General features: G+C 34.4%; 1 protein-coding gene across 2 annotated transcripts in view; it reads left to right on the top strand.

Annotated features, from left to right (window-relative positions):
- Window positions 1-15,172, top strand: part of SLF1 (SMC5/6 complex localization factor 1) — a 38,359-nt gene that overhangs the window by 6,337 nt on the left and 16,850 nt on the right. For both annotated transcript variants that reach the window (XM_075739326.1, XM_075739325.1), the window contains exons 6-11: window positions 4,533-4,664; window positions 6,098-6,151; window positions 9,856-10,029; window positions 10,616-10,782; window positions 11,856-11,993; window positions 12,665-12,830. In XM_075739326.1, coding sequence (XP_075595441.1) covers window positions 4,533-4,664; window positions 6,098-6,151; window positions 9,856-10,029; window positions 10,616-10,782; window positions 11,856-11,993; window positions 12,665-12,830 — 831 coding nt within the window. The remainder of the gene's footprint in view (window positions 1-4,532; window positions 4,665-6,097; window positions 6,152-9,855; window positions 10,030-10,615; window positions 10,783-11,855; window positions 11,994-12,664; window positions 12,831-15,172) is intronic.

Raw genomic sequence — 15,172 nt, 5'->3', positions numbered from 1 at the left:
TATCTAAAATTAGTTTTTCATTGTCATTGTTGGCAATTTATGTCGGGTTTACCGATTACTGTAAATGTGGCATTAATAATAGAGGGGAATATGATCAGCCTGAATGTTTTGTAATTTGATTAAACGTTAATACAGCTTTCTGGTGCTGGGACTGTTTATGCAAGAGAAGAGAAGGCTCGGGAATGTATATAAATACCTGAAGAAAGGGTGCAAAGAAGACAGAGCCAGGCAGTTTTCAGCAGTGTCCTGTGAAAGGATGAGGCAGTGGACACAAACTGAAGCACAGGAGGTTCTGTCTGAAAGTCAGAAAATGTTTTTTTGGTTTTTTTTTTGTTGTTGTAAGGGCAATGGAACACTAGAACAGGTTGCCCAAAGAGCCTGTGGAGTCTCCTTCCTTGGCAATACGAAAAGCAATCCTGGGCAACTAGTTCTATGTGGCCTTCCTTGGGCTGGGGATTTGGACCACATGAGTTCCAGAAATCCCTGCCAACTTCAACCAGTTACTACTTCTTCCTCTTCCTGCTTTGTGCTACAATTACTGGAAAAATTAATTAGATTTCAGGAGGAAGTTCTAGTGTAGGTGTCCATCAACTAAACAGTTATTCACAAAATACCAAGAAAAAAAATAGTATTTTTCATTGATACTCTATTTTGGTAAGGATTTCATGTGTGTATATGTTTCTATCTATCTATCTGTCTACTTCCGTATGTGAATATATATATATATATTTTTTTTTTGAGTTTGGCACGCACCATTAAGCTTTATTTGAATAGTATATTCATGCTTCAAGATCAGTGTAATCACTTCTTTGGTCAACTGACCTCACTTATTCTACCTATTTTTCATAATGTTATAGATAGACTATGGTAAAATGGTATGTAGATTATTTTGTTAAGATTCACATTCTTAACTCAAAATCAGTTTGCTAGCAGTCCTTCATGGCTAGGAAGAACTGGTGGTTGTTATACGAATTTTGTAAGGGAACTGTATACAAGGCAGAGGAAATTCACTTAGACTATTTCTGTGCTAGGATTCTAATGAAAGTCACCTGTATTCCGTTTTCAATCAATGCACTGAGCTTGATGCTACAAGAATTACAATTTCCTAAAATAATTGTATGACCTGTTATCTGAGCCTATGTTTAACTCTCCATTACTGTGGAAAGATCATTCTGTACTTGTAGACAAAACTAAATAAAATTAAACTAAAGGATTCTGTAAGCAACCAGCAACCCTGTGAGAACAGATTAGCATGCCAAGAGGACTTTCTAAGAACATCTCATACCAACAGTTTATATCCTGCAGTGCTTCTCCACTTGTAGAACTCTCATCCATAGAGTCAGAAGGAACATAATTGCATTTCAGAAAATATTAGAGTCCTTACAGCTCAATCACATGCTTACGTGTGTGAAGAACTCGATTCAACTCTCTCACTTTCCATCTTAGAAAACTTGTTGCTATTCATGAGAAAATTTCTTTTACTAGTCAAAAGTGTTAAATTCTTGAGAATGCAAGCTCTATTTCTTGGTTGGTAGAAGAGGATTCTCCAAAGTCCTGTAATAGCTTTCTTCTGCTAACTGCACTAGAACATGAGACAGTATGTCATCAGATCCACTAAGACATGAGGACCTGGATGGACCTTACTTGAAGAGAGACACTAAAAGTCATAATTCCAGAGAGACAGAGTTTGTATGTTGGAATGGCTAAGCCATGTGAGGCATCCAGTGCAATATCAAATGGTTCAGAGTGTTAAGTTTTACCACTCAACTCCAAAATTGGATCAGGAGTTAAGTTTACAGTAATGCGAAAGAAAGGCAGAGCAAGAAAAGCAACTTGTTTCTCTTTTGCCTTTCCATCTGAGCTATGAGGGAACATGTCACTGTTCAGTGAATTTTCTTATATGTGAGGAATTCAGTAGAGCTAGAAGTTTTTCTTGCTATTTCCCGAGAGAGAGATGCCTTATGTTTCATAGTTTGCTTACCAGATGCACTATTCACCATTGACTCAGATGCACTATTCAGAACTTCTTAGCATTTTGACCTGGAACTACTCAAAGGCCTCAGAAGACTCTTCTAGCCTGGTAGTTCCTCAGACTGTGGGATGATTTCGGTCAACTGCTAAATGAAAATACCACTTTTGCAAGCAAGTAGGAGGTAAGACTCTTTCTTACTAGGAATAACCTAATTAATTTGAAAATCCTTTGGATTCTTCAGATCAAAGCATATATTTCGCTCTTCCTGTTTTAATGATCAGTAAAGCTACTACGAAAGTGTGAGAAGAGGGTTGAAAAATCGCAAGTGTTTACACCCTGAATAAAAACCATATCAACATGGAATGTCAGTCTAGTGCTTACTCTCTTAATGAAAGTTGTTCAGGGAAGCTGTTAGATAGACATTTACTTTTAATAGAGGAATGAGTGTCAAGTTTTTATGGCTACTTCACCTTTTATTGATCTCTATGAGAAGTGTTTCTTGCTATGCACCCTGAATTTCTCCCAGGTGTGATAACAGGTTTCCATCTTAACCAGCCCATTAACTTGCATGCATCTTTTTTTTTCTTAGATTTTATTAAAGTAATTCACCTCAGAGGCCAAGAGAGCATTAGCTTTCTATTTAAATGCATCTAAAGAACTCAGAAAACTGCCAAGACTCCTGGTCTCTTAAAGGAGAAGAATAAAACATAGGCAATCAAATCATAACACTTGTCCAGATGTATTGGGCTTTATCAAGAAATGTTACGGACATGCTCTCCTTTTCTCTCCCTCCCAGAAGTACTTGGCACATAATTCATTAGAGTGTTCCAACTTTGTAAATTGTAGTTCTGCTATTTGACTGCTACTTCTAGCAAAAATAAATGCCCACATACATGTGCAGATACTGAATTCAGCAAAACAGTGTCATTCATTTTTTCAGTGGAACTGCACTGACTTTCAGAGTATTCTTGTAATGTTTTTTGAACCAAGTCTTTGCTTCATCTTTATGTTTCAGTATATATTTCAGTTCTTATAATCTCAACCTCATAACTCTAGTGTTAAAATACTCTGAGGGATTGTCATTAATGATTTGATCCTACATAGTGTCAAATTTATTGGTTCAGGATATTAAAGTCGTGCTTGATTTTAGGGAGCTAGTCTCATACTTAAACAGAGATTTTAAATGTTTTATTGGATGCATACTAGAATTCATAAAGTTTTGCTGAGGTGGTACTATAAATTGTTTGGATGTATGTATTTTTATAAGCATGTTGAAATAATGTCCAGAAGGTGCTACAAGAAGTAAAGACTAGTTAATGCATCAGAGTTCAGTTATTGCTGGCTCATCAAAGCTATTTACAGCTCTTCTAAAGTTACCAAAAGTCCTGAACTCTCTTCTGTAATGTGCAACAAACTCAGTGTTTATTTACAAATATTGTTATGCACGTGCCAAATACCGTTGATTTGTACATTTAAGGGAAATCCAAAACCAGGATGAAACGTGCAGTGTTTGAAACTTTATCTTGAAAACTTAAAGGTCTGAACTGTTCCTGCCTTGCGTCTTATCACTGCATGTGCTAGTGTGGGGTTTTTTTGCCTACTGTCATTTCCCATGTTTCCCATACTTCATCTACCCATCAGATTTAGGTGTTTGAAGTAGAAGGAAAGCTACCCCAAGCCTTCCACACCTGCTCCTAATAAAAAAATGGTCATGGGTACGGTGACCAAGAGGATCACTTCACCTCTATCTATATTCTTAACTCATCACGCTGCAGGAGGAGGCTGGTTTTGTGGTTACATGTTTATTTGCCTAAAACAAAGCTGGTGTTTTATTCTTAGTCTGTGTATCTTTATGAAAAGCGTGAATTGAAACTTTTACTGAAATGTCTTGCTCTCATATCCTGAAATAACTTTCAAATTTTTTTGTAGTTACATTTTACTAACAAAAATCTTGTGGCTTTGTTAGGAGTTTTTTTCAGAATGAGTTTGAAACCAGTTTGAGAAACACTCTGTCATTCCCTCTGCTGAAGAAATAGCTGGAAATGATAGACGGACTTAGCGAATAAATTACTAAAAAATAAAGCGCTTTTAATAGGCAAGAACTGAAAAGATGTCATTGTAGTGACATTGTAGTGGCCTTTATAAAATAAATGCATGGTCATAGTCAAATTGATGTAAAAATGTCTTTAAAAGTCCTTACTACATCTTTGATTAATTGAAGGATGTGGGCTTTGGGTTTAGTTTTTGAAACTAAAAGTCCAAAGACAGAATCAATTGTGGAAACATAGCTCTTGTTACAGCTACTGGGATTGGCTCAGAGTTTAGTAAAAATAATTAAGGGGAAGCTTACATTAGTAATTCTTATGCTATAGCTTCCTACAACATCAGTAGTTTGTTTCCAAACCACCAGCTGTTTATCTGGCACACAACGTAGACCCTAGAACAATTACACGAGCATGCATGTGCACACAAGGGTTATATATAGAAAGGCTTAGCACATAAAAGCTGTTTTAGAGCATTAGCTTTGAAACGTAAGGAGTGGTATTTTTTTGCTCTCCAGAATGAAATACAAAATACTGAAGATACCCAAATGAACCGTTTCCTGGCTGCAGAAGAAACTGACCAAATCATGCCTAACATGCAGCTTGCCGAAATGAAAAATGCTATTATAAAACATATGTATTTTGCTGTGGTAAGTAGCAGTCAGTTAATGCTTTCTTAGCATAAAATGTAAAATGTATATTATTAATTTTATCTTTCATTATAGGACTGAGCTAAAAAGGAGATATTGTAACACCTTTTAAAATAGTAATAATGCCTTTTAACCTGCAGTGTTTAATAATCCAATATTTACTACATCTACCATTAGCTAAAGTATAATTTAGTAGTGGTAATTGGTAGGCATGGGTGTGTGTAAGACATGGTGACTACTTAAAATCTTGGTGTAATATGTGAGATTAGTAGCTAATGTTCAACAAAATGTCATTGGATTACGGTCTTTCTATGACTTCCCTGTTATCTAGCTGAACGACACACATTTTTAAAACTACCTGTATCTCAGAGCAAATATTTTGTTGATTCATATGAATGTTTTTTATTACAAATAAAAAAATAGAGCTAAATGCGCTCCTTTGTTTTAATGTTGTCACATCTAATCCTGATAAACATGCTACATTAGTAATTAAAAACATTATTCCATATCTTGGAAAAAAAAATTACTTTGAGTTAGAGTATTTTACCTGTAAGTTACAGTGATGCAGATGATGGTGTGTAAGTACTTTTGTAGGAGCCTGCTTACATGAAGCACTGTATGGTTTTGTAACTGCAAAATCAGGTCCTCTCTGTATATTAATATACATCGTGTATGTAGCAAAAGAATTAGAATTTTAAGTCCTCAGAGTACACAATTTTAAACACAAGATTAACAAATAGAAGAGACTTGCTGCTTCAAACCTTCAGATGCTACATCTTTTACCGATGACATTTTACTAAGACTATACCCTCCAGACCTTTAAGAAATAAATGTGTGTCTGATTTTTCACATATACTATGTGTGTACTACACACAACAAGTGCACTTACCAGATTATCTTTCCTTCAAACTATTGTGTAGTTATGTGCAGATGGAGTAGTAATACTAAAGACAATGTCTCCTCAAAGATTTTTTCGGTGACATGTATTAGTAAGATTGTAACACTAGGCCATAACTAAATATAGCAATAATAGTAATATATGTTTGCACCTACTGCCATATCTTCACATTATACGTAACTTGAAAGAGGAATCCAAAGTTTGCATTTTGGCATAGAAAAACTGAAAACAATGTTTTTTAGTGTGGTTAAGTGGACCAAATCTAGTAAAACTGTCCTTACATAGCAACCACATAAACAAGAAGCAGAGAATAACAGCGAGAAAAATTGTATTGTTTTCCTTTTAGGTCACTAGTCCTCTGTTTCATAATTTTGCTATCCAAATATTAAAAAGATAAATATAAATAGTTTGCTATGTTGAATGTTTTCCTTGAACTGTGTTTTACAAAAGGTGCCATTTTTGGGGGTTTATACAGTATTTCTTGAGTATGTTTATTGGTATCCAGTGTGCAGGTTGACTTTGTCCTGTTTTACAGGCTGTTCAGCACAGGTTGGCTCAAAAAGACCAGCTAAATAAATACCATCCAGAGGTAAGGATTCTTGCAAAGAAGTCGTGTTGCATAGATGGAATTTTATTATGAAGTTAGGCAGACATAATTTCATTGTGAAATTAGCTATCAAGGAAACATTTTAAAATATTTATGTTATCCAAAACTCTAATAAAATTATAGGATTAATGAGCACCATTGGATTATTCTTGAATTTTGTTCATTCTTACAACACTTTCAGTACTGCCCCCTTTATTACAAAAAAACTCTTTAATCCTACTGATTATGAGAAATTTACCTGTTAAGAAAAGAAGCAAAGATACTCTAATGTGATTTAGAGCATCCTGAATTATTCAAGCACAGTATTTATTCAGTAGCAATAAAGAGAAAGTATATGCAACTTTTTGCAGTGTTGCATGTGTTTTTTGTTAGTAGGGACAGACTTTAGCTGAAGATTGTCTCACTGTAGAAAGAAAGAGTAGTTGTTCTTACAGCATAAGCCTTGAAGATCATCATGCTGGTTTCAGAGTGTACTGAAGCACAGAGTGCAAGTAGAATACATTATGTTTTCCAGTCCTGTTTTCAAAATTACTTTGACTTAATTTCTTTTTTTGGTACTATTTAGTTAATTTCTCATTTTTCTTCCCATTAAGCCAATTATTTGCCATAAATCAGGTACAAGTCAGCAACAGTTTTTATTAAATCTTTGTTATATCTTAGGTAAATACTTTCAAAATTTTCCCTTTTTTATCTGTAATACGAAGAATAAATCTTTTAAAATGTTGAAACATTACTTCTGTACTTAAAAAGCATTATGCATAGTAGGTATGAGCTACTGTACTTTATACAGTAACTTGTGTTATTTAAAAGTTAAAATGGGAAACACTTAAAGAATATCTATTAGCTTCCTGTATTTCTTGGGAGCTGAAGATTTGGTATCTTCATGAGCCGTACTACATAAATAGTTACGTGATATATAAATGAGGTGCCAGTCTGACAAAATGAGCTGTCAGGCTTCACAAAAATCTCTTCTTATCTGATGTTCTTTCTATTGACACAATAAGGAAGGGAGGAGAAAAATATTTTTAAAACATGAGCACTAAAATGCCTTTGTCATTGTCCAACACTACCATTAATGGGCAAAATGCTGTATTTCCGTTACAGAACAGATATGCATTGAAATTTAGTGTTAATGTTTGTTTATTGAATTTAGGGGAAAAAACCTGTTGTTTTCTTAACACATGTAGGCTGAAATTGTTATTCTGTACTCTTAATATAATTTTTAAGCCTAATTCTAATACTTTGTTATGTGTGACCTGCCACTGTCTTTTATTGCTTTGTGGAATATCCATTGCTAGCCTTTGCATCTGATGTGGGACTTTTATAGGCAATATATTTATGGCCTTTAAAACCAGCGTAAACGTCTCCAGTACTACTAGTGAAGTAAAATGAAACTTGAGAACTAAATTAACAGATTAGAACTACATATTATATTCAGGCATCTCAGTTTGCATCTGCTAGGAAGGCTTAATTCAGCTAAGTGTTCTGTTAGCTATCATTGTCCCTAAAATAGTTCTCTTTTGTCAGCTTCTTTTCCACATTATGCTATATAAAACACAACTTACTGCCTGTGGACCTTCTTCATTTTTCATTTGTTTCTGCTCAAAGTTTTAATGGTTTTACCTGCAGTGCTTCACAAAAAACTTAGTTCCTCATCAGCTAGAATGCGAGCCAGTGCAGCTTTGTACAGCTTATTGAATATTAAAGCCCTACAGTAGATGTCTCCTGATACTGAAAAAAGCTCATCCTTCCTTGCCCCTTACAAATAAGCTGAAAACTGGTTCTTCACTTCCTTATTATCACGAATGTAATGGAGGAGGCCTCACACATTTCCAAACCAGCTTTGTTTCAGTGTAGTTTCCAAATAATGCATCAATGTTACTGTTTCTTCTAGTACCAAAATTTCAAGAGTTACAAGTTTGAATCACCATATATAGACAGATGCTGGTATGATCACCAGGTGGGGGCCAGTAGTGACATACTTGTACATGCACAGTATACTGAGTCATCTTCACACATCTTAAATCTGAGTGACTGAGAAGTTGTTCTTTGACTGCCATTAAAGAGTTTATGATTGCTCTTTAGATGTGCAGTTTGCATATACCTAACATTACAAAAGTATGAATGCAACCATTATTTCCAAAGGAAATAACATGAAGATTTTAATAGTGCATGTATGAATAAGAAAATTGAAAGAAATATGAGTTGCAAACGCCAGATGCACAAAGACTTGATTAAAAGAAAATTGTCTAGATGAGCAGCTTTATTTATTCTTAATGTTCACAACAGCAGACATTAGGAATCTGAGAAATGAAACATTTGCAGAGAAACTAAATATCTAATGCTAAGGTGGAGCTTGTTCACTGAGACTTTAGCTGTGATTTAACTGTGATTATAATTTCTTTCAGAAGTTTTTTTCAAGTTTGAGCTGAGCTCTGAATTATTTTAGTTTATTACTGAAACATTTTTGGAAACTACCTCACTAATACAAGTGTACTCCGTCAACCTCAAAACCACAATTGGACTCGAAGTCTCTGTTAATTTAAATTTTAAACTATTTTTAAAACAATTGGTAGGATGTCTTGAGTACCTTTATCTAATGTACATCAGGGGCCATTTTTTTTTTTCGCAGAGATCATAAAATCTAAAGTTGTTAGGGACTAAAGTAATAATAAATTTATGTAACTGTTTAATTCCCAGCAGTCCAGTCAGTGATCTTCCTGACTCTGCTTCTCCCACTTTCCTTGAATTTAGCAGAGCTTTAGTCTGTGTGGTCAAATAAACTATCTGGACTTCAAAACAGAAGTTATCAGGCAGAGGGCAGCTTCACTTAGCAGTATGGTTGCAACTAGTTTGTGCATCTTAGCTTTGGCTTGACCCTGGGCTAGAGGAAAGATATAAATAGCAATGGACCTGAGTTCTTCAGTAGCTCCTCTTTTGTATCATTAATGGGAAATAAAGACTTGGAAAGCTGAGAGAGAGTACAGACAATAATGGGGAAATTGCAGGGCAGATACAGCATTTCATGAAAGCCATTAGATCCTTCTGGGTCCTCTGAAAGCTTGCAGAGTTAAGTGTTTTGCTGTCATGAGTGGCAGAGAATAAGAAGGAAGCCCTGTGCCATTAAGATCTTCAGAACTTTGAAATCCACTGGGATCAATATCTGTGCTATCTGTAGCACTAGCTACTTCTCTCACATGCTATATGTGAATAGGAGAACTAAGCAGATGAAAGAGTTACATGGTTTATGGTTTTATAATGTGTACTTGTAAATGATGTGTTTCATGATTTTACGTTTTTCTCTAATTTTTTTAGCTTACTACTCCAGCCATATACTGTGGGATGTACTCTGCACTTTAAAAAATATTAATGCTCCTTTGCATAACTTTCCAGAATAAATTATAGGCAAGTTATTGGGTGTGTGAAATGTAATTTGTTTTTTAAAAGAGTAGATGTATTCACATCTTCTTAGAAGAGAAGCACATTCTGAAATCCACTATCTTTTTAATGAAAGTCCAGTTCAGTAAGAGTGAAGGCCTTCCTAGATGACAGCATCTTACTGGATCAGGCAATAAGTTTAATTTACAATCTTCTCCCTGTTGTATTGTATTGCAGACATTTTATTTAGAGATTTCCTGTTAGTTCTTGTAAGGGTTTTTAATTAAGCTGTTCTTTTATTTACAAAGGTATGTCATTCCAAGGTTAAAAATACTGACCTGTCCAGAGGCACATGGTATATACTTGAAGGATTAGTGGAAGAGTATTTATTTCTTGATGTAATCACAGAACTTGCTGCTGGTCAAAAGTACGCTACGCCTCCCGTGCAACTTCTTCATTCTCTTCTAGAATATGTCCTATCGGTGAGAGATGAAGACTAAAGTATTATAAATGTTAAAGCAAGAAATAGAAGTATTATAATCTTTGCTTCTGACATTGTATTTAGTGTTTTTTAGCAATGTATTCACCCTTCACTTTGTGTTCATCAATGCGCTTGTGTTAAAAATGGAAGAATTTAATACTTAAGAAATAAGGATTTTTTTAAATTATTATTTATTTACAAGCCATATGAATGCAGTGCTCTAAATATTGTGGAAGAATTGGTCCAGAATTTTTTTTTGCTTTTAGAAACAGCACTTATGTGACTTTTTTTTTAACCTAATAGGCCACAGACAAAGAGCCCAATTGAGAAGAAGGTTTGTTCATACATTCAGCTGGAATATCACACTAGAGCATGCTCTAGAGCAAGCTCTCCTTGTTCCCTTCCTTTTTTTTTTTTTTTGTAAACTCTGAATTTTGCTGCTTGTCATTATGCATTAAATTGCATGTTACTTCACTGATTAAATTTGGTCACTTGGGATTGTAAGGAATAAAGAAAATATATAAACTCCTAGTGATTATGGATCTTTGGCAGTATGGAGCCAATATTATTTTCTCATTTTATTACAGGGAAATACTGATGCAGTATTTAATGCTAAACTTCATCACATTTTGTATGTTGTACTCCAATGTGATCCTCCTTGGAAGTCCTCATCTATGTTGAAGTACTATTTGGATCTTCTTCAGTGTCCTATCTGTAAGAAAGGCACATGGTCCTGGATAGAGATGCTTGTAAGGTAAGAAAGTTTAATGAGGTGTTGGATGCAATAGTTGTTATGCTGTTCGTACTCAAGGAGTGGGGCAAACTGTTGGAATTCTATTGTACCAGAGTCACGTTATCACCAGAACAAGTTAATGGTATGTGAAGGTCTGGAATTATAACTGAGATTTGGATCTTTGACCTTATGTTTCAGTAAGTGTTTACTCACAGGCAGAGGAGTGGTTTTTTGAAAGGAAAAAATGTATGTTTTGTTTTATTTACTTAATTTTTAAGCTTTCCACAAACTAGAATAGTCTATGTATTGTTGCTCTTTAAATTTAAATACTTCACTACAGCTGCAATTACAGATATATGAATGTGTATAATTGTATGTCTATAGTCTTGAAGGGCATTGAATCACTGTACTTGAATCACTGTAATTGGACATTTAATACTTTTTATTATGAACATGTCACATGGAATGGAAGAGAATTTATCTTTTAGGTAATGTATTTCATCTTTTATTTCTTACTGGCAGAATGTGAATACCCAGCAATTGTATACCTGGTGGGGTTTTTTTTATACATGTTCTTTCCAATACTCAAAATTCGAGCCAAAAAAATGTGTTCACACTTTACTTCAAAATTATCTCCGTCATGTTAGACAATCATTAGACTTGACCACAAACTGTAGTCCTGTCAAATAGTGTGTGTGAACTGTTAATCTGAACTAAAGTTTATAGAATGCTACAATGTCTATAAAATATTCCAAGACTACCTTGTAATTAAAGGATTTTTAAGAAGTTCTATTAAATTCAGTAATTGTACAGTACCTCAAGCAGAGACAGAAAAATTAAATACAGTTAAATTATTTAGTTTACGTTATAATACAAAATCTTAATTTATAACACAAAGCCCCAGTCACAAACATTGTTTTTTTGGGGAAAAACCAGCTTTAAAACCAGAGAGTTAGGCTTTAAAATGATGAATGTTGCTGGGGAGCAAGGTATTTCCTTGTCAAGATTGTCAGAAGTCAGAGCTGCCTTTTTTGCCCATAGATCAGACTATGATTTCTGTCATACAAATGGATTTTTCGGTGTTTATTTTTCAGGTCTTGCCTTTATTGCAAACCCATTTGTCATGCAATCCCAGTTTCAGGGAGAGAAGATGAACAGAGGATAGTTCACAGAACATTATTGAAGTTTTTCTTTGATTTAGTAAAAGCTGAAGTAGAATTTCTGACAAAAAGGTGGGGTTTAAAGGATAATACTTTCTTATTACTTTTTTACAATTTCACATGTATTTCTGTATCCACAGCAAGTTGTATCTTGATGTTCGTATAAGGTACTGTTACACAGAGGTGCAATTGTTAGCATGTCCTTTTGTATTCCGCAATTCTTAGTTTTATTGTAAATTGTATTTTTTTCTAATGGTGTTTTAAGACCTCTAACTTTTCAGAGCCTATTATTTCACTATATTAAAAGTTTCAGTAAGCATTTAATTTTGCTCATAAAGTTGTATTTTTAGTTTTGCAATGCTTCGGTAGTCATTCTTTAAGATAGACTAGCAGCATTTTGAACACACTGGTGGTTTTTTAAATTCAGTTAACTTATCTTTTGCTAGGGAGACAATTATCTTAGTTTATGAGGTATAAAAAATATCTTGGTTTTGCTCTGCATTTATATAGTAAAGGCAGCCTTTACTTTATGTAATGTTAGCACAATATTAGAATTCCTTCAGTCTGACTGTAATAGTCATCATTATTTTACTTATTATTCATCAGAAATTGTGTCTGATCTTTCCATACTGAAAAATTGCCAAACCTTTGTGTGTTTTGACAGAAGACAAGGTTTCTGTCTGGTAACTATAGTAATCAAAGCAGCATAAAGATTTAGGTTTTTTCACTTTCTTTTTTTACAGTTTGGTTGAAGGGACCAATTCACAGCATCAGCAAGTCATGCCACAGACAATTCTTCTGAAGACCTTTTGGCTGAGAAGCGAAACCCCAGTGCTTTTTACCAAACACATAAATATTCTAGCAGATTGGGTCATACTTTCCCATAGAGAATTGAACAGAAAAAATGATGTGAGTATGAATTTTATACTTTAAAATAATGAAGACTGACATATTTTTTTTAAAGGCGTTCCTTTGTTCATTCCTTTGTGAGGAATTATATGTAAGTATCACAGCTGCTTGTTATAGCTGCCTTTTGTTGTGAAGCATGCTGGTTTTTGCTCCACTAAAGGAAATGAATTGATCCATAAGATTCTCATATTGATCTGTAGAGAAGAAACGAGTCATGAGTAGCTTGTTGGCTACGTTCAGATGTTCACATGCCCTTACCAGCAGGTATTACTGTAGTCATTAGGGACACCAGCTTAACACATCCTGTCAAACAATAAGGTGTAACGAAAGAGGTGATTATCTTATTTTACAGTGATTGTGTTCAGGAAATGTTGGAAGGAGAAAGCTAACAAAACTGATAGTTTTTTCCTGTTTTTAACAGATACGCATTATTTTATTTTAATAAATGCCCCAGTTTCCTTCCCCAGTCCTTTAGTTTCATTTGGTATCTTCCTGAGGTCTTTTCATAAAAATGGAATTGAAGGCGACTTAATTGCTGTTCTGTGACCTGATGACCAGCAGGACATTGACCTGAAAGATACTGAGTGTCCTGTATCTCACCCCTTTCTTTTCAGAAGGTAGAGGCCTTGTAAAACGTCTTTGACTTCTAGATTGTCACATAAAATACAAACTTACTGCTGTCTCTGCGTTCTCTTTTAAATTATTGTGAAAGCACAGAATAAATAGGTACTTCATTCACTTTTTCAATACAATAACAGAACAACAATAGAAAATGAAGTATTCCAGAGAAAAAAGCACTTTCAGTATAATACCTAGTAGTTCTTCCTGATGTTAAGAAAGCAGAAAGATTAAACATAATGAGAGCTTCACTCATCTTACCTAGCCAGACCTCCTACCTTTTTTGAGGGCTATCAAAGCAAGACATTCTGATATAGTGCTGCCTTTTATCCTTGGTCAAGATATTAAAAAAGGTGCCTAAAATTAGGCTTCTATGCCCATATTTGTATTTAAACAACCTACCTTTTCAAAGGTACTGAGCACCAAGCAGGCTTGCATTCAGCTGGTGTCAGTAGCCATCCTGTTTCTTTGGAAAATGAGACTGCTTTCATATGTTTCCTGGTGTTGAATCTGCAGTTTAAGTGTAGGCACCATTTTCTTTTTTCAACTATGCCTTCTTTTGACAAGTTCCAGCACTGTAAGTCATACCTTTTTCATAAACTGTTCTATGCATAAGCAGAATAATCACTTGTGTCAGATGGAGTGTAGTACATATATGAAAAATAAACTTAAAAGAAAGAATGAAATACAACATAAACCACACAGACCTACCTCTTGTTTAGATTCTATTTTCTTTTTATATATATATAAGAATTGTACTTTCAGCACAAAACCCAGATGCCTGTTGCTTTCCTGCTTTGATCTTATGCACAGTAATGTAAAATACCGCTGCAGATAAGAATTCTAGCCTTAAAAAGCAGCTTGTTGCCTCATAATATCTGTAGTGTTGTATGTTCTTTCTTACAGCCTTATTCTTTAACCTCCTACTTATACATTGCATTTTTTTGGCAAAAATAAGCTCTAGAACAAAATACCATGGTTTTACATTCAAAACTTGTCATTATCCCTTTTTGCACTCTCAATTTTGTTATACTAAAACCTGATAGACTGATTTTTCCATATATTCAGAAACTCCATTTAAAATTCCATGACATAATTGAAAAGGTCTTTCAGAAAGCCAAAAGACCAAATACTCCCCAGCTATGCAGGCAGAATTGTGTTTTCTTTTCTCCTCCTTTTATTAAATTGATGCATAAATAAACCCCCAGTATTTCCATGTCATTAAATATAGCATATTGAGTGCAAAATTCTCCTTTCTGCCTTCTGTTTAAGGGTGCGAGTCATTGTTACCGGTTTTGTTTTTTAAAAACTGTTTGCTTAAGAAGCAACATATTGGCAAGAATCACGTAAGACTATTCAGAAATCTACATAAGAGGAACAACTTTGAGTATTCTTACTGTCTGCATGGGCACAGAAATTAAGTGTTTTATAGCACAGTGTAAAGGAGTGACCATGTTTCCCGTCTTACCACAAGTGTGTTAGCTCATGGGAAGAAACAAACATGCCAATTGTGATATACTGAACTTTTGTGCAATTCTCCAGTGAAAATATCTGCAAATACAAACAGATGAATAATTTAATTACATTCTTTTTTGGGGGTGTGTCTAACACATTCCTTTCTAAGAGGTAAAAGTGAGCAATTTTTTTGTTTGTTTTTTAGAATCAGATTATCTTTTTTGTAATTCAAAGAGATTACAACAAATAAATCAGCACAAGAGTGGAGG

This window comes from Balearica regulorum, chromosome Z (assembly GCF_011004875.1).
Source record: "Balearica regulorum gibbericeps isolate bBalReg1 chromosome Z, bBalReg1.pri, whole genome shotgun sequence".
NCBI lineage: Eukaryota > Metazoa > Chordata > Aves > Gruiformes > Gruidae > Balearica > Balearica regulorum.
Note: the sequence above shows the minus strand (reverse complement) of the source record. Positions and strands in the feature narration are given on the sequence as shown.